Source organism: Scomber japonicus, chromosome 3, assembly GCF_027409825.1.
Source record: "Scomber japonicus isolate fScoJap1 chromosome 3, fScoJap1.pri, whole genome shotgun sequence".
In the NCBI taxonomy this organism is placed as follows: domain Eukaryota; kingdom Metazoa; phylum Chordata; class Actinopteri; order Scombriformes; family Scombridae; genus Scomber; species Scomber japonicus.
The window spans coordinates 9,703,735-9,723,161 of NC_070580.1; the positions used below are offsets into that span (position 1 = coordinate 9,703,735).

At 42.7% G+C, this 19,427-nt stretch overlaps 1 protein-coding gene across 1 annotated transcript in view; it reads right to left on the bottom strand.

Annotated features, from left to right (window-relative positions):
* Nucleotides 1–19,427, bottom strand: part of prickle2b (prickle homolog 2b) — an 88,961-nt gene that overhangs the window by 12,516 nt on the left and 57,018 nt on the right. The window contains exon 3 of the mRNA XM_053316792.1: nt 1,212–1,395. Coding sequence (XP_053172767.1) covers nt 1,212–1,395 — 184 coding nt within the window. The remainder of the gene's footprint in view (nt 1–1,211; nt 1,396–19,427) is intronic.

Consider the following 19,427-nt stretch of genomic DNA (forward strand, 5'->3'; position numbering starts at 1 on the left):
GTCTCTACCTCGTGTGGAGGAAGTACTAGGTGATGAAAAGCCCCACATCAGGCATACTTTCACTCCTCTATGACAGGTTAGGCCTTGAATAGAATTGAAATTACTATAGCTTAAGACCCCTCATGAAACTATGCTCTTAATTGTCACATTTTTTCAAAATCAAAAGCTAAAAGAAAGAGAGCTAAAAACATAAATCTGGTTTCTTCAAGGTAGGTTATAGCATTGTGCTATTTTGAAGCAGCACAGCCCATTTTCCGTAATGGCTTGACTGCTCCTAAGGTTATATTGCCACTAGACGAGAACCTAATTGACTTCAGGGTTAGATGTGTGACCCTGGAGGGGGATGAAAAATAGCTGTGCTAAGTCGTCGGAGGTGAAAACAGGGGGCTGTGCCAGCATTGTATTGACCAGTTCATTGCTCTCAGCTCATCAACAAAATGAAACCAGCTTCTATAAACACTTCTATTGTCCTCCAAAACTGGAAACCCTCCCACATGTGCACACCAACAGCTCAGTGGAGCATTGTAAAAGAGGATTTTCTTGGATGTGCACAGGGCCATTTAATATGTTTGTGTATTACACAAGCTTAGCTGAACTGCTGTGAGGGCGATGAAACCTACTGTAAACATGTTTGCAGGCAGAATGAATTGGAGATTAATTTAACTGTAGGAACAACATAATCCATGTTATCCATTAGCCCAAAAAAGGCAGAGTCAGCATAACTGGTGAGCGATCATATGTCGAGATGCGGGTCTAATGGGCATGCAAAAACAAAATCTCTAAAAGTGATTTATATCAGAAAATGTCTGACCAAGGAACAAGTAAACAGGACTAAGAATTGGACCAGGCATTGCTGCCAGCTTTCAGTACTTGGCAGTTTTTGATACTCACTATGGAAACATTTTGGTCGGTACTCAAAAAGCATTAAGATTTCATAACCAGCCTTAGTTCAGTGTGACTGCAATATGATCCACGTCTGAAGGACCTGAATTGCAGATGCACTCTGTTCTTAACACTTAATATATAAACTACAAACATCTGGCAGGAACTGCACAAAGCTGCAAGCTGAAAAGCCAAAGTCTGAAGCCCAGTAAAAGAAGTTTAATCATTTTTCTTTTGCTTAGTCATTGTTTAGCTATTTAATGAACGTTTGGAGAACTTGCTACCAGTGTGAATGGAAACTCATGTCTTCCACTGTGAGTGTGACATACCTGCTCAGGTTTGAGTCCAGGTGGTACCCAGGCGTACTCCTCCAGGGCACAGCCGGAGTCATCGTCAGAGGTAGAGTTCCTCTGGAAGTCGTACATCAGCTTGGTAACCGTCTTCTCCATTTCTACAGGCATGGTTGTCACTGCATGCTCCTCACGACGACACTTACAGTGCACACAGATCTTCCTATCATGGATAAACAGAGACAAGTAACAGCCATTAGGATGATCGATGACAAAGAACATCTGCAGTGTGTCATGTAGTAAGTCATGTAGTACGTAGACTACAATGTCGCTCAACAGGCATGTATTAATTAAAGATTTAAGAGAAGAGTGCCTGATGACATTTAAGAACCCTAAATTATGCTGTTCACAACTGTGAATTGTGTTTTGACAGGTAGATTTAAACTCATAATACTTCAAAATCCCCACTATTAGGGTGAAAACAACTATTAAATCATGGTGTAAAGAGAACTACATTTACAATGATAAGGTTTAGAAACAGGGCATCATGCTGTTTAGGCCATTAATCACAGAAAATAAAAATTACACATATTGCTTTTTCAAAAGGAAACCACCTGTGAAAAGAGTAAAATATCATCTAACCTACTTGGTTGCTGGCATTGTAAAGCCCCACTGAAAATTCTTTAAAACCTTGACTTTTGCTTAAAACCAGATGGGGCCTCTACCCATAAGGGATGTGAAATCCACATGGTTCAAAGGTTAAGGCTTCCCACTGCACTTCTCACAGTAAAATGTGGTTGCCACAAATACAATGCGCAACAATCCACTGAGGCACCAAGAACAAGGATATAATCACAAACAGACTATGGAAATTAGCAGAATCCAGCCAGTGACAGTGATGGAAAGCAGTATTGTACACATAAACCAACACACACACTTCTCTATGTACAAAATTAACAAGAAACATTAGCAGATGCTAAGTCAGGACAGTGCTCCGCTCTCATTAGTCAAGCGGACACACCCAGCTGTGAAATGGAAAGTATCAATGTGTGAGTTTCCATGGAAAAGATGGTGTTTGTCATTGACAAACTCCTCCCTCCTCCTCCCTGCTCTTTTATCTCCAGGCATGTCCAGAGAGTCATAAAGAGAGTTGTTATATTTCATAGACTCAAACAACTATTCTGCAGTGTTGTTATAAGAAATAATGGGATTAACAGCCAAAAATGACTCCTCGGAGAATGACACAGGAGTTCTGAGACATCTCAGAAAAAGCAGAGCAGGATGTGGGTTAAATACCTCAGTGCAGGAATTAAAAAAGGAATAAAGGCCACCTTCACCAGCTCATGATGCAAAGGGAGGAGACACTGCATACATACAGATTCCCATGTCCTTGACAGCTGCAAAGGTTTGTTCATACTCAAATGAGACACTGTGGTGTGGTGCATGAGGTATGAGCATGTACAGAGGCACTGCTCAATGTCTTCCTTGTTGCAGTATTCTATGAAATGCCAAACAGTTCCAGTCTAGTTCAGTGGTGTTGCAAAGTTATTTTCCTGTTTTGTTGCATGGTCACTTGCTAGCAATAAGTAAAAGAGAAAACATGTGCCATTAAAGACATGAAAGGAACTAAACTAGAGTCAAATTAACAGTGGGTAACACAGACATACTATCAAATATTGCATTTGTGTACTGCAATTATTGCTTGTCTGTCTCTGAATGTTTAATGAACTGGGACAGTCATCCAAGCTTCACCAAAACCAGCAGGACCACTTGTGCAGCTCGCGCTCCGTTACAAAAATTCAGAGGTGCATGACCAAGCGCCACAAAAAACGAAGCCTTCTTGCATGATATGAAAGATGCAATGATGTCATTTTTGATATGCGCACCCTCATGCAGGAACAATGCGTCAAGAGTAAACCTAGCTTAGGCCCCCACATGAAGAGGAAACTCTGGGTGGCCAGAAGGTTGCATCTCACTAACCCTTGTTGCCCCTCAGGCAGCCAAAACAGGGAGCCAATCCCATTACCTTCCCAGACGGATGCCTGCCTGTCTGACAGACTACCCTATAGAGGAGCTTAAGGACACTCAGGGCACCGTTTGACAGACTGACAGCTTGGTTGGCTAAGGATCTGTTAATGTAAAGTGCTTGGAGCGCAAACAACACCATGTGGAGAGCTGGCCAAGCTTTACCTTGTCTCTTGTTCAAAAAAGCACTTCTTGTCCAAGGTTTCGTCCTGGTTAACAAAGCACTTCAGTCTATATGGCTAAGCACTGATGGATTTTGATGATAGAGCTGACATTGGAAATACTTGGAAACCTCTTGTAGCACTCTAAGTAAAACATCCCTCTGACATGCCTCAACTGGTCATACGACATGTAATCCTTAAAAAGAAAACATACAAATATAAAGGTCTGAAGTTGGATGAAATCTCCATCACCACTTGAGATTCCTTACCATCCGCCAGAACCCTAACAGCCTATTACTGTCAGCTCCTTCTTTCAACATTGCCCTGAGCAAAAAGGCAGACCTCTGCTGTCATTGCGGAAGGGCACGCCACCAGCTTCACAAACTGACTCCATAAACATTAGCAAACCACATGAAGTGGCCAGATATGACATCCATGAATATTGAACGATATGATAAATGGAGTTGCGATACAGCTCAGACAGACAAAGTCGTCAAGTAGCTGTCAGGCAGGCTGAGTGTTAGGAGGGTGTGTGGAAAATCCCTGTCCCAGTGGCATAGCGCTATAGCCAGGGGCAACACAGCTGGGCTCATTACAGCCCAGCATCTTCACCATTATTACTAATTTAATGCTGATTAACTGGTTCACACACACACACATATGTTCCATGTAGCTACAGGAGCACACTCTCAGCTTAAATAGAATAATAATGAGTCGGTAGTGCAAAATGATGGCACCAAACAGGATTAAATTCGAATGTACACCTCTCTTGCTCTTCTGACATGCTGCCAGGTGTTTGGCAGTTATTTCTGCCTTGGGGTGAGGAGGGACTCTTGGAGATAAGAGTATACAAATAGCCAGAAGGAGCAGAGTGGACCTGAAGGAAAGCATTTCACACTGCATTCTTCTGACAGGACACATCACAACCTCACACTTTGTCTCCAAGTTTAACTCCACAGAGACTGTAACAGGCGGAGAGGCTTGCAACCTTTAGAGCAATACACCTCTCCAACCCACTCTCCGAAATCCAGATGTGTAATGACCTTTCTCATGTGATTCACCTTGCAAACATCTGATCTCCTAACATCAGTGCTGGCAGGAGATACTGTAGGTTTACAGGGGCCTGTTGCTCCTTCCCTCCCCTTCTCTCCTCATGATTTACAACACGCTTCATGCACATGCCTGGGATTTCCCCTCCACTGAAACTAAATCCCAGAGCTTCCCCTTGTAATCTACATGATTTCAATTACAAGAGATTTGGGGACTCTAGTAATACCAGTCAAGTACATCACTGACGCCTCATAAATGACTGTGAGGTAAAGAGAAGGAGGTTAAGAGGCTTGTTTTCTCTTGTTACTGAACTTTTTCATCCCCCCGGGAGATGTAAATGCTGACATATCATTGGCCATTTGGAGTGTGAGGTTTGTTCAAGACTTGGGGGGTATGTTGTTGGATAGTAATCTTTGTGACCATGTTGTCAGTGGACAATCATTCACCGTGTCAGGTTAATTATCATCGTCCTGTTCCTCTCGATTAGCCCTGTAACCCAGGTAACAGGTTGCTTTAATACGTAACTAGTGTCTGATAGACCCCCTGACAGTCTTTTGGCCAAACCACAGACAGTAGTTTGACTGAACAAGTTGTCTTAAAACATGAATCAAACTGGCCATCTTTGAAAATATGCTTCGAGATATTAGCAGAACCAATACATTCCATTGATCAAAGATAACAGGGAGCTATCAGAAATGATCTTCTCCACAAAGAAAAAGGGTTAAGGGTAGGGTTTGAAGACTATTCAATGTGAGCTTTAGAAAAACATTTGATTCAACTTTATTCAAGATCCAGTAGTAGAAATGCAGCCTTGAGAGGGTTTGAAGCAGGAGTCTAATTCCACATTCATTCCTGAACAACTCCCAAAACCGCTGCAGCTTTTCCATGGCATCACTCTAGATGGTCAGATTAAAATCCCATCTTTAAATGACGGCTCTGCACAAAAGCGGAAGACAGATGACAAAAGAGGAGAGCACGGAGGACAGAACAGCTGGGCGTACGCTGCAGCCAAGTCTTCTTTTTTTCTTCATGCCTCTGCTTTTGTTTTCTTTGGAGGAAGTGGTGGGAGAAGAGGAGGACAGACTCTTTTCTCTTTAACGTCCTTTTTCGTTTGGTGGATGCAACGTTTCCGTTCAATGTTTTGAAGCCGTTGTCGGAATTATCAAGGGGCCTTAACGAACAGCTCTGTTTTCACAAATGACCAAAGTAAAAACACTACAAAGTCTCTGGGTTGCATGTCGACTTCAGAGCCATTAGGATTTAATCATAGCAAAACATGACTGGAGGTGTTCCCGACAAGAATCAGGCTCGACAAAGACGTTTTCCATTAGCGGCCAATTAGTAAGAACCAGATGCAACGTGTTCCAGAGGACAGAGATTAGGCCTGCATTCACCTGTCATAACAAATTATAGGAGGGCCAAAGTCCTGTCCTTGTTTCAGTCTAGCCTCTGGTCCACTAGCCTCCACCAGATAATTGTTATTCTGCTCTAAAAAACACTGAGAAACATTTGAATTTTAAATGTTTCACTTGCATCCAACAACAAGGGACAACTCCCTTGAGCTTTTTATAAAAGGGGGACTCCACCAGTGTCACACATTGGTACGTTTACTGGTCACAAGAAATATGACTGCACTCAACCCATGAACACAGCTGGGTTAGGGTTAGGGTTATGTCAGAATGTCTTCTGTGGCTTTGTGGCTCAAGAAGTTAACCATGATGACGTCTTTTGGGTTATGTCTGATTGGGCTTATGATTTAAATGGTGTTACAAAATGAATGATTTAAGAGATGAGGGCAGGGGGGTCTAATGTTATTGAGCTGCATTATGGGAAATGTAGGATCTAGTGTTTTTGGAGTTGGGCCCCAGTTAAGGACAAACTGTTTCTTCAAGTTTTTGTCTTTTCTTTTATTAACCTGTCCCTTGCAAGTTATCTACACAATAAAATAGCGGTACCCCTGAAATAGTGCCCTTTAAACTCATTGGGTATGTATGTGTTTAATGCAAATTATTGTTTACAATGTTGTTGTCCAATGCACTAGATAGCCATTCAATTTAAACCATGGACAAAAAATGTTTTATGTTCCAGATTATTCAGATTTTCAGGGTCAATATAAATTTCTGTGCCAGAGTCTAAAACGAGTGAAACAAGAGCTAACCAACAACTTGGGTGAGACAACATACCTATATAATCTAGTCTAATCTAATCTCCAGTAACTGGTGATTGCAGGTAGGTTAAACACACACAAAATGGCTACACACATATGCACATATCTCTGGATTCAACTGTTACAGCATAGCAAGACTAAGCTTTTCCCTGCAAACTGCTCCAGTGAAGAAATTAAAAAAACTTTGAGTATATAATTTCCCTTTACTCTCTTTCTAAGAATTAAACCGTACAAGATTTTTGTGGCAACTGGGAAGGAGGGAGAATTTTATGTAACATCACACTGGGACGCTTTTCAACCAGAGATACACTATACTTGAGGCTGGATCACATTACTTATTCATTCAGCTTTGACTTGTTCCATAAAGTGACACTACTTTGGATGGGAACAGAGGGAGTCATGGAAGGGACATGCTTCCAAGACAACCTCACAGTGCAGGCTTCAGACCAAACTAAGACTTGGTAACTGCATGGCTGCCAGATCAATAGCTAATACATTAACCAGCAGCATTTACTGAATGAATGCATGTAGCTCTTGAAACATTTTAGAAGAAAACATCAGAGCAAATCCAATGTGGCCCCTCTAGGACTTGTATTGGAATAATATATTATTTTTTTGGACCATGGCAGTGGGAAAAAGCAGTAACTATTAAAGCACTGACATTTTTCCAGAGGCAGTTGTGCATGTCAGAAATAACGGTGGTCTGTCAGTTCAGTTAATGTTTCTGCTGCTCTCAGCCAGTGATACTGCAGCCAGCTGCTGGAGTCACATCATTCATTATTCCCCCGTCAGTCTATTCATGTGCTAATTCACTGACCCTTTACATGGCCAAAAAGTAGCCATCTTAACGGGTCAATTAGCCTGTGATGAATCTTGTAATGTTCTTCTTAAAACAACTGCCATGGAGCCGAGTATGCCACTTGTTTCCAAACTCTTACACATAAGCAGCCAGTTCTATTTGGACGCACTCAACTAATGACAACACAATGAGATTTAACTGGCGAAACATCCTGAAACAAGCTGATTTAGGGAGGAATAAATAGGATTTTTTTTCTCCCTCTCTCTCTCTGAACCCTATTTTAGTTTGTTTACGAAGCAAGCTGAAATCCATATGGCACAGAGGCTACACAACAAAGACTTTCTGGCTAGAAAGCGCACGGTAGCCTGACCATTGCGCTCCGGGAGGTGGGGTGGGGGATAAAAAAGCAGCGAGAGCACGTCCATAGAGGGAAAGCTACAGCGCAAGTCCGTCAACTCTGCATCTGAGTGTTATTTCTTTATCCAAATAACACTCCTCTTTAGGGCATAAAGGGGTGATGTGTATGTTTAAGGATACCACTTGAAAAATCTTGGAAAAGGCAAAAACTTAGTTAAAAAAACAACTTTCATTCCTTTTAATTAGAAAACAGGCTTTAAAATTTAGTCCAATGAGTGAATTTTTTTTTATAGCAGATTTGTGACACACGTTTCTTTTCCATTACGCACTTCGAGCCCCGAAATTAAACAGCTCCAAAACAACAGAAAACACGACCCGCTGCTTACCTTCTTACAAACTGCGGTGAACGGAAGCCATAGCCGTGACCCCGGTGCTGGTTGCGGTGCTGGAGGTTTTAAAACACGTCTTCCTCATTGCAGAAATTGTCGCACCGCTCCAACGCCGCAGCTTTGCCACGAAAACACCCCACTCTCAACCTCACTGTGTGGTGTCTGTACCCCTCCACTTACATTAATTCCCCCCTCCCCGGTTTTAAAAGCCTTTTGTCAACCCCCCCTGCTCTCCGCAAACACATTCAGGAGTTCTGCAAACGAGGAGAAAGCGTAAGCCAAAAGCCAACTTTAAGTGCGTAAAAAACTAAATCCTTTTTTGCAGCAAGCCACAGATCCAAAGAAGAGAGCAGATCCCGCCGAAATGTTTTCAATCCGAACGAATAAAAACAGAAATCTCCTTTTGAGTGCTGAGGTGAAACACTGCTGCCGACTCTGAGAGACAATCCGTGCGGACTTTCAGTGCGTAAAAGCACGGAGCGCTGCAGCTCCTCCGTTCGCTGACCGACCCACTGAATAGCAGCGCTTTAATCCTTAAACCGGTGTCAAGCCCGTATACATTACAGCATCATCATTTCCGGTTTCAACCTTCATAATAAAAGGCAGCAACGTCAGAAGCTTATTATTTTGGTTTAATATTGTATTGTGCTAAATGTATGTACTGTGATATTATTTTCTACACAATTACCACACACGCATAATTATGCTCTAAGTAAGGTGCAATTATACATGTAAATAAAAGTTAGGGGAAATATTTTTAAAATAGACACATTGAAAGAAAGAATACTGTCCAGAATGATCTGTAAATGAATTTAAAGTTTGTTGCAAACTCCTGCTTCTAAGAAAAACTCAGAGATGTGGTTAAAAGCTCTGGAAAAAGTTATTTGGTCCAAGGTCAACATTGAACTTTTATATTCAACTGTAAATCTGCTGCTAGACAAGTGGATCTTGAGTCATTTTTTTAATTATTTGTCATATTTTTTATTTAATATCCTACTCAATCATAAAAAAACAACCTAAAACGATTTATAGGTCCAACATCTATTTTAAAAAGTGACATCTGTTCACTCTGAAAACAGCTTTAACTAATGTTGTCTATATAACAAAACAACTCCCACAGGCTACACACAATCAGACCACTATGATTAAGTACTAGAGGACCATGCCAGATCTGGCATACTTCATTACTCATTTATTTCAAGTCTTAAAACATCTTACACATTTATTATCTTAACAAACTATTTCTATTCTATATTGCTAAAGTTTTGATTTGAAGGCAGACTTGCTCACTTCCTGTCTTATTCTGGGCCTTCTGTGTTTGGTTTGACACACGTACACACACGCACTCAGGCGCAGAGGGAGAATGAGAGCGACCCCTGTCTCTTTTTCCTCCCTGCATACTAATATCCCGGTGATGTCAGCAAGTCAGCGTCCCAACACTGGCGTAATTAGCAGTGTGAATGACTGGTGCTCTGACAGGATTTGCATGTGAATTGAACCACTTCCCTCAATCAACTGACCGGGGTAAAGAGGGGAGAGGGAGAGAGAGAGAGTGAGAGAGAGAGGGAGGATGAGGAGAGGGGAGCCCCAGGGCGCTGACCTGCATGGGGAAACGGAGAGGTAAGCCCCTGTAAACAAAACAGTGTTGTTTAAAATGACATTAGCTGGAGCAAGGACAAAAGGCTTACAGACTAATGAAAATCCACTGAATAAAAAGCAAATGCAAAGCCAATTTAGTCATATTTTCCAAGTCAGTGAGCATCTATAGTCTGAATTGTTATGTGACAATGTAGTTTAAAATCACTTGACTACTCTCTCATCTTTAGTATAAGGTTATCAAAAGTACAAAATAGTACTTCTCACACAATTGAGCAAATACTGCTGACTAAAGAGGAAAATGTCAATTCATTTAGGGGACTGGTGTTGATATGATCAACTTGTGGAGTCAGTTAGTTCAACATAAACATCACAATGATTCCCCATCTGATTACTACCATCTCAGCTATTGTGGTTCCTTCTTAATCTCCAAAACACGTGGATGAAAATAAACTGTAATGCCATCTATTCTGGCTTGTTACTAAAATAAGTGGTAGGAGTATTTATCAGAGTCTCACTGCCACTCCTCATCTGCTGATTCTGTGTAACACACAGTGTGTCAAGAAGAAGGGAAAACATCCAAAGCCGGGGAAAAAAGTTCTCTGGCAATCAAAGCTTAACAGATTTGTGGCAGATTTTAAAAGGCAACTTGGAGGACAGATAGCATTAAAGTGGGTTAGAGAGTAATTAAATCAAGATTTGTGTATATTTTTTCCCAAAGTGCACTGCTGCTGCCTGTTGGCTAAACACAGGTTAAAAAAAAGAGATGCGGAAAGGAAAATAAAAAAGCTTGCTTTGAAATAACGTCCGCAAAGCTGCATGAGGAAGATTTTTTTTGCTGCTGTTGCCGAAAACAGCCGGCAGCTCTGAACAACCTCCTAATTTTTTGAGGACAGTACTGCAGTCTCTTTTCTCCTTTCAGGAACTGTTCCTCTGGCTTCCCTGGAGTCAGACTAAAGCTCTGCTTTTCTTTTTTAGTGAAAGCCGTCTTTCTGCCCTGGATACTCCTCTCACACGTGGCAGGGCAACTCTCACTAAGTCTCATACATAAGAACATAATCGCGGCGTCTTTTACAAACACAAGAATATCAATTGCTGCTCAGGCTCCACTTACGGGCTATCCACAGGATTTTACAAGGAGCCCTAAGTGACAGTGTCCTCGGCCTGCAGCAACCACAGAATGGGTCAGCTAGTTTGGGGCCAGTCGTTTCCCCCAAAAAATCATTCCCATTTCCCCAATAAACTGTTCCCTGCCCTGCAGTGAGCTGTTTTAAATGCCACAAGAGGGCTGAATAAAAGCATACAGGCCAGCTTGAGGGACATACCACAGATAGCATTGCCTACATGGACTCCTGGCATGCACACAGAGCCTCTGCTTGGTAATTTTAGACAGTGAGCTAAACAGGTTTACTCCCTTCCTAAGCATGCATAAGCATATTGGGACTTTTGTCTCTACCAAGCACAGGATGAGCGATATTGTAAATACATGTTCCCCTGGGACTGAGAACCCATCTGAAGTTTGCAAAAAAGGCTGTGCTGCCTCAAAGGATCTTATCCTCCAAGAACATTATTCACGTCTTTCCAGGGAAGGAACTGATTTATATACAGTCCGATATGGTCAGAAAAACACTCCTGATAAATCAATGCCTTTATCTCGATTTGAGATGTAGCCAACATCTCAACATGGCCTCCCCATCTTTATTTCTCATCTGCTTTTTTAGGAACACCAGTCTCCTCTCCTTTCATGTGGCAAATGCTGATGGCTATCACTCTAGAGTCAACACACAAGGCAGCTGGGACTAACCCCAACAGCTGATAGCCAAGACATGTTGGGAGGGAGGGAGACTACTTCCTCTTCCATATATATTTTCTTGCCACTGCTGGAAAAGATTTCTCAAGCAAATTTCAGATGGCTCAAAGTATTCACACTGCTCGATATCTGGCTCCCAGACTGGCTGCTCCACTGTGTTCCAAACCCTTAAACTTACCGATGGCAGCCATGATTGTTGGGGGCAGGGTAATGTTGTCACACCATGCAAACCTTATAACATTCCTCAGCAACCAGATCTGTGCTGGTCAATTGAGAAGGGTAGTGAGCAGCAGAATGACCAAAACTAAGGCCTCTTGCTATTGTAATGGTTAAGATGTCAGCCTCTACATGATCAGCTTCTCAATAAAAAGGCAAAAATGTAGGACAAATCATTAAAACGTGACCAAAATGATTGCCATTATTGTTCCATCAAAAGATCCGAGGAAAAGTATGAAAGCAAAATGCGTAAATATGGGCAAAGATTCATTTTCCAGAACCCCAAAGCAAATTGGAAGTTGAAAATGAACTTCGAAAAAGACAACCGGGAGTATTAAGTGTCAGTATACTTAAAACAAAGTGCTTGCCCCAACAGAAAAAGGCGTCTGGAACTCCTTCAACACACACCAGTCTGACCTCAGAATTTCCCACGCTAGATTTGAAGGTGCAATGACTCATGTCAAACGCTCACATCCAGGTTCCAAGAAGAGGAATGGCCAGACAGTTAATAGAAGGATACACTCGGAAGAAGCCTGGGATTCAGTGAGAGTGGGGCTTTTAGGGATGGGATGTTGCCACTTTGAAAACACACTACTACCATGACCCACAGTATCAGTCCTACTTTGCCCAGAAAGCAGATTTAGTGTGGCGTAAGACCAGGGGGCTCACTATGGGTCTTTCCACTCAGGCACCCGTCTGTACCCATGGTCCCAGCAGATAAGTGGCCATTATTCATCCCATGTTGAACATTAACTGGATTAATTCTGCATGGGTTGAGGGGTGAAATGGTATTTGTCCAACGGGAGGGAAATGGCAAGGAAATGAGGAGAGTAGCCAGCTTGGCTGAAATTCTAATTAGCTCGGGGGTTCGTTAGCACACAAACTCCACTCTTGCTGCAGTGGCCTTGCTGATGCAGAGGCCTGGGTAAGCCATTAAGCCACAGAGGGGAAAATAGAGGGATACAGCGAGGAAAAATAGAGAGAGAGAGAGAGAGAGAGAAAGCGAGAGAGAGAGAGAGAGAGAAAGCGAAAGAGAGAGAGAGAGAGAAAGACACTTAGTTTCACGCATAAAGGCCCAGGGCAAGGAGGTGACCTGGTGAAGTGACTCCTCAAGGGGACTGGAGCTATTTCTGCCCCTCCTGGCCCACTTACACAAGGGCTCTTCAGCGCAGAGGAAAAACACACTCCTAGCCCTCCACCTCTGTCTATCCATCAGACCATCCATCTCCACTGTAGACAGCGCTCTCCAGGGCGACGCAGCTCAATTTCCAGCTTGCTGTGCCCAACAACGGCGGTTTGTCAATGAGCTTTTTCTCTGCCGTAATGTACATGTGGATTCTGATTCAATACATAACTAGGTCATGCTGTAGTTGAGGAAGAGTTTTTAGAAAAGTAAGGAAATACTGTAGTGGACACAGTGGGATATGAGCAATGGCACATAAGACAATGAAAAATGAGTTTTGATTATAATTTCTGCATCTGTGCCTGAGAAATACAGACACTTGTAAAAGGAGATGCAGCTTTCCGAGTGCTCAACCTTCCCATCTGTGCAGAAAATGGTTATAAAATCTTGTAATATACAAAATCTCTCCAAGCAACACATAAAGTCGCAGGAGCTCTGGAGCAGAATGATCTTGTGGCTTCATGAATGAACCCACCCACTTCCTAACCTCCCACAACCAGCACCCCCTGCAGCCATTTTTCTGACTCAACTGTCTCCATTCAGCCTCCACTAACGTTCCTCTTCCTCACCTTGTCATCATGACCCAGCTGGGTGGCGTGGGTGACAATGCCAATTTGCTGACTCCCACCCCTCTCCGTCTCTCTCTCGGCGTAAGGCTTTTGTTTCATTCACTTCACTACAAGTCTCCGTCAGCTAAACCTCTTTTGACTTTTATTTCTGCTGCTCTTTCTAGCAAATCACCTTGAGTCCCTCGCCCGCTACAATCACATGCCGACTAGCCAGATGTTCCATCATTATTAATGAATATTAGCATGCTCATTAGGTGGACCACAATTGTGGGGTAGCAGCCACAATATTGATATATGATCTTGTTTTCAGAAGGCTGCATAAAGCTCTCCTACACTAAAGTCTTTAATGTGGAGTTTCAGGCTGTTCTTCATAAAGATACTGGATAAGACCAATATATGTAGTTAGGTGAGAAAGTGCAACAGATGTAACACATGTTGACTCTGTATATTAAATCAGGTGATAACATGCATTGAGAGTAGGAGGAAAGGATTTCATTTCAGGTACAAGAAGAGACACATGAGACTTAAGAGTGAAATAGAAGGTGAGGAATAAGGAAAGTCTTTGCTGTAATAATCTAAAAATATCAGTATTTGCAAAAATCTTCTATGCCTAGGCGGTGGTCTGCACTCCACTTTCTCTGGAGCTCTCCTGTAATGGCTTAAGCTCAAACTTTTAGTTAAATAAACTCAAACTCTCAGCTATGCCAGCTTTAAATATTTAGCTTCAGAGGACTTGTGGGTAGAGCAGCGACAGAAGGGATCAGTCCATCAAACAGAGTTTGGCCCGAGGGTGTTCGATTCACATACTGGAAAAATGTACATGAACGCGGCGCTGTGCTTATATAAAGCTACACCATGAGTTTGGTTTGCAATTTGTTATCAACACAATTCAGCCGGAGGAAGAAAGAGATTCTTTCAGCACGCTAACTGGACGTCTGCGTTTTCCCATCATGAAGCCAGCCACTGTTTATGTGTGCGGCTTTGGGTAAAGTAATTAATGACAACAGAAATAGTTAAACATGACTCGTGATAGTCAAGTGGAAATATACAGTCAGGTTTAATTTGATCTATTTATACTTTACCTACAGACTAACTACAGGCAGCAGCATGTTTGTGGTGGGAGGAGCGGCACTGGCATTGTTCAACGCTTTGTAGTCTTTCTACGAACATCTAATTAGCAACTGAACTTGAAGGACGATTTTACTTCACATTGATGACAGTCGCACACAAACAAGCTGATCCGTGACCGCAGACATACCAGACACACAGAGTCTGGTAAGTGAATCAGTAACAGGGATGAAGAGGGTGTGGATATGGTGCCAAAACGAACATTCTCACCGTTTAGAGACAATGGAAAATATCAAACACTCACCCTAACCCATAACCATAACCCTAACCCCAACCCCAACCCCAACCATAACCCTAACCCTAACCCATGAACTGTGCATTTTATTTTAACACCTGTAATGTTCTGCTGGATAAAAAACATCTGATCACGCTGAATCTTGGTTTAAAATCTTAATAACATTAAATATTCATGACTAAATAATCAAGAGTAAAAGTTGACATTCTTCTATTTATTAAGTATTTAACCCTCAAAAAACGTGTTTCATCAGGACTGTGAGGGTGTGGTTCTAGCAGAGTGACATAATCCTTGGGCAATATAGAACAAACAAACAATGCAACCTCATCATCATTTCGATTCAAATGTTGCTAAATCTCGATTGGTGCGTTGAGGTTTATGACATCACTCTTTCACAACTGAGCCCTGCCCACTGCAAACCAGTGAGAAGACCTCAGAGAAAACACAAAATGTATCTCTCATGTGACAAAAAAAAAAAATCTGGCACGACATTGTGTGCTCACGTAGGATACCATCGCTCATAGAAGAAGCAGACTGAGGAAAAATATGTTTCTATTTATACGTCAGGGGCTTTACATTTTCACTACGTTATTATAATGTAATTTTTCTGGGGGTTTTATGCCCTCACAGTTGGTACACACAGACGGAAAAACTCACACATTAATGACTATGTTGGATGTGGTGGTAGATGGTAACAGGTTGTTGTTTTCCCTCCAGTTCAAATTGACCCCTGTCACCCCAATAATCCAGCTAAGAGCTTTTCAGTAGTTATCATCTCTTTGTGTTTATATACAGCAGGGCACTGGAAAAAGGAAGTAAATGAATTGGGCGACAAGAGAGATAATCTCCGGATGAGGTCATGTGGTGGTCGAAATAATGAACAGATGAATCTGAAAGAATAAATAAGGAGATTACACTCAATCTGATTTCGGGCTAAGCAGGTCACTTAAGCTAATAGAGTAGTAAAACCACAGAGAACATATTCTGAAAGCCTACGAAGATTCCTCAAACGTCTGTTATCATCCAATGGCAATCCAATTCCTCCCAGTCAGATTTAAGCTATTTCATTTACCCCCTATTTCATCTTGTTACACTGTTTACCCTAACAAAAGGGGGATGGAGAATGAGCAGATCTCACACACACACACTAAACACACCGTGTCCACGTCAATAAGGCTTGAACGCTGCCCTCTCTCCGCGGGGTCCTGAGGGGTCTGCGGAGGCTATGGATTGAAGGAGAAATTGCCATTTCCAGGACGTGACAGACTCGCGATGTGGGCCGATAAAGACGGTGAACCCCGGGGCTTTATTGACTGATCGCTTGCTGAGAGCTTAGACGGTAGGCAGCAAACACACACAAGGACAGACGAGAATGAGGAGAAAGCACAGGAGGAGGAGGAATGAGTCACATTGAGCAATCCACACCCGCTGCCATCACACTTACACAAAATCCCATTAAACGTCTTTTATCGAGCCGAGGTCAAACTTCCTCCGAACAAATACAGACTTTCAATACATCAGTTGTCATGCCTTTTAAAAATGTACTGTAGGCTTGTTTTGAATACCAAGCCTAAGCAAACTGAAGTCTCTGTCCATCTGTAGCTTTTTCTTCCCTCACTTTATTCCCCACTTACTGTTGCTCCCCTACGTTCCCTTTTTAAAGCATGGCCCATTAGGAAGCAGTGAAAGAGAGCAGTGCCCTGAGAGAAACTAAATCACCTCGGCCCACTGCTGTTTACACCAGACCCGGCCCACTGCTTGAGTCGCTGTTTATTTGAACTGTGAACCTCCGTGCGAGATGTGTGTGAAAGGAAAAGTGTAAGTGTGCGCGTGTGTGTGTGTAAAGAGAAAGAGAGAGCATGTGTACCGCAGAATTGAAGAGGGGAGGGAATGGGGGGAGCGGTTCCACACAAAACCCACTGTCTCGCCCTCCGATTTCTTTCACACCTCTCTTAACACCCTTTTCACAGCGTATTCATTCGCCCCACGGGCTCCTGGTGCTCCTCGGGTTCTCCAAGGCCACAGACGGGCCTCTGTGTAGCCCGGTCTGGGCTGCACCACTCAGGCCGAAAACAGACCTCTTACACCCCCCATGGTGCTCCAGACACAATGATGTCCTTCTCCTGACCCACATATGACATCACAACCTGGCACTCACACATTCACATATGCTCACACACACACACACACACACAATTAGACAGAAAACATACAGGCACCAGCAAAAACGTGTGAAAATGAATGCTTGGTTCCATATCGATGGACATTACCTTTCAAAGCATGCTCTAAAGTGAGTGTGCACACAAACACGCACACACAGATACACACGCACACACGAACACATACACACACACATACACCTTGGTGGAACAGTAAAGTTAGTGTGGAATCAGTTAAAACTGTCCAAGGCAGGAGTAAAGGATAAGAAGACCTGAGCATCAATGAAGCCACTGTTTAAAAAGTGCAGACTGACTGGAGGAACGAAGAGGAATATGAAAAGCTGCCAAGTATTCAGACACGAGAACAAGGACACACACTGAGGAGGCACACACACATACACACACACGAAATAAGAACACAAACATACCAACACACATGCATAGAAAGCTGGGCTTATCGAATTTCTGGATGAATGTACTGAAAGACTCTGCATTTACTTATTGGTAGTATTTTCTTTCCAAGAGACTATCTGTTGCTTTGTCAGCTTCATTTATGCGCGGGTGGTTATGAATTAGCAGCACAGGCGTCACTAGCCATAAACACGCCATTCATTCTTATGATCACACCATCAAACTGACAATAAAGATGATATAACAGCACTTTTTTTTGCGAGGCACGGACATTTAAAAGACCACAGGAGAAGACAAGAAAAGTAGCAGCCAAAGTGTGAGTTAAAAGGATGACAAATAATCATGAGTGTCAATTCCCTTAAGAACATTCACACAAGCTCAAGAATGAGCCAAAAAGGCCTTTAAATCATGGACTTTTGGGTTCTTTCATGGAAAAAAATACGGCAGTCGCTCCCTGAAGCATGGAACAGCTAATCTATGTGTATCATTCTTCTCGCCTCTGTTGCTCGGGTCCACATGTGTTGCTGGCAGCGGCTGCATATAAACAAACTTTTGGGCCAGACAGAAACATACAGAGAGATAGTGCAAACACATGCTCACGCACAGGGCAGCGCAACAAACATATCGGTGTCTTTACAAGCTACCGTTCTCTAAAAATTCACGCCCATCAGCAATGGTTAGCATGACGGAGAGTGACACACTAATCTGTGAAAAGGCACTGTCGATATCCGCCATGTCTAATCACATCACAGCACTGCAGCTCAAGTATGTTTGCTGCTTGCTCTGGCTCCTCTCTGGTATCTAGGGCAGCGTACCAGCGTGCAGAGTAAACTCTGGACAGGAAAGGCTGCTGTGTGTGTGTGTGCTTGAGAGCTTCAGTGTGTGTGCGTATATGCATGCCAAGACTGTGCCAGCCACAAGACTGATGCTGGCGTCAGAATGAATCACATACAGTCTGCCATTCCTTTCCCTGCAGCACACCAAGAGGGTTGCTGGGAGAAAAGAGAAGAGAGATCATAAAAAACAGATCATAAAAAGCAACATCAATGGGCGATAGACAGAGCAAGAGAGGGAAACATTAAAAGGGAGTGTGAAGAACAGGAGGGCTTGTGAGACAAGGCTTGAAAGGGGAAACACAATGAGAAAGGAAACACACACACACACACACACACACACACACACACACACACACACACACACACGACAGGGAGGGAAAGCACGTGGTATCACCAAACTCATCCATCTTCAGCCAAGCTACATGCCAATGCATTCAAATAATCTTTGGATTTGACCTATGGATTTGTCTAATTGCTGGCTGACCCTCCATTGTATGCAAACCTTCTCATGACATATGAGGAGGAACTTGATTAGACAGACTTTCTACAGGTCTGATCCATCACACACTCTCACACAAGGCTGCTACGATAGCATCAGCCAATAAATGAGACTCCCTGCGGACCTTACACCGCTTTCAGCAATACATCCCTTTACATTAAATCTGACGCAGTGTAACATGTTGGTCTCATGTCTGAATCAGCTCCTGAGTCACGTTCACATAAAAGTAACAACAGAGAAACACATCACAACCCAAAAGTTACAAGCGCATACAAAGTAGCACAAAACACATACATACCATAAAAATTTCATAAAACAACAAGAACCAGATTACTCATAACTACATGAGTGATCCCACTTTAGAAGCTGTTTGAGTTTAAAATGTTCCCAGTCATGATCCATTTTGAGTCCTGTGGGTAAAGAGTTCCACATGTTGATCCCCTGCACAGAAAAAGCTGTCTGTCCAAAGGGGAGGATTTACAAAAGGGCACTTTACAATTCCCAGAATACTAAGCCAGAAGCCCTGAGAGGTACCACCAGGTCACTGAGCACCTGAGGAGCTTGGTTATTTAGGCATTTACATGAGTTTAAGCTTAGCAAATTTAATTAAAAATGACGAAATCAAAAATATTTTAACTATTTCTTTCCAAATGTAAAAGCTGCAG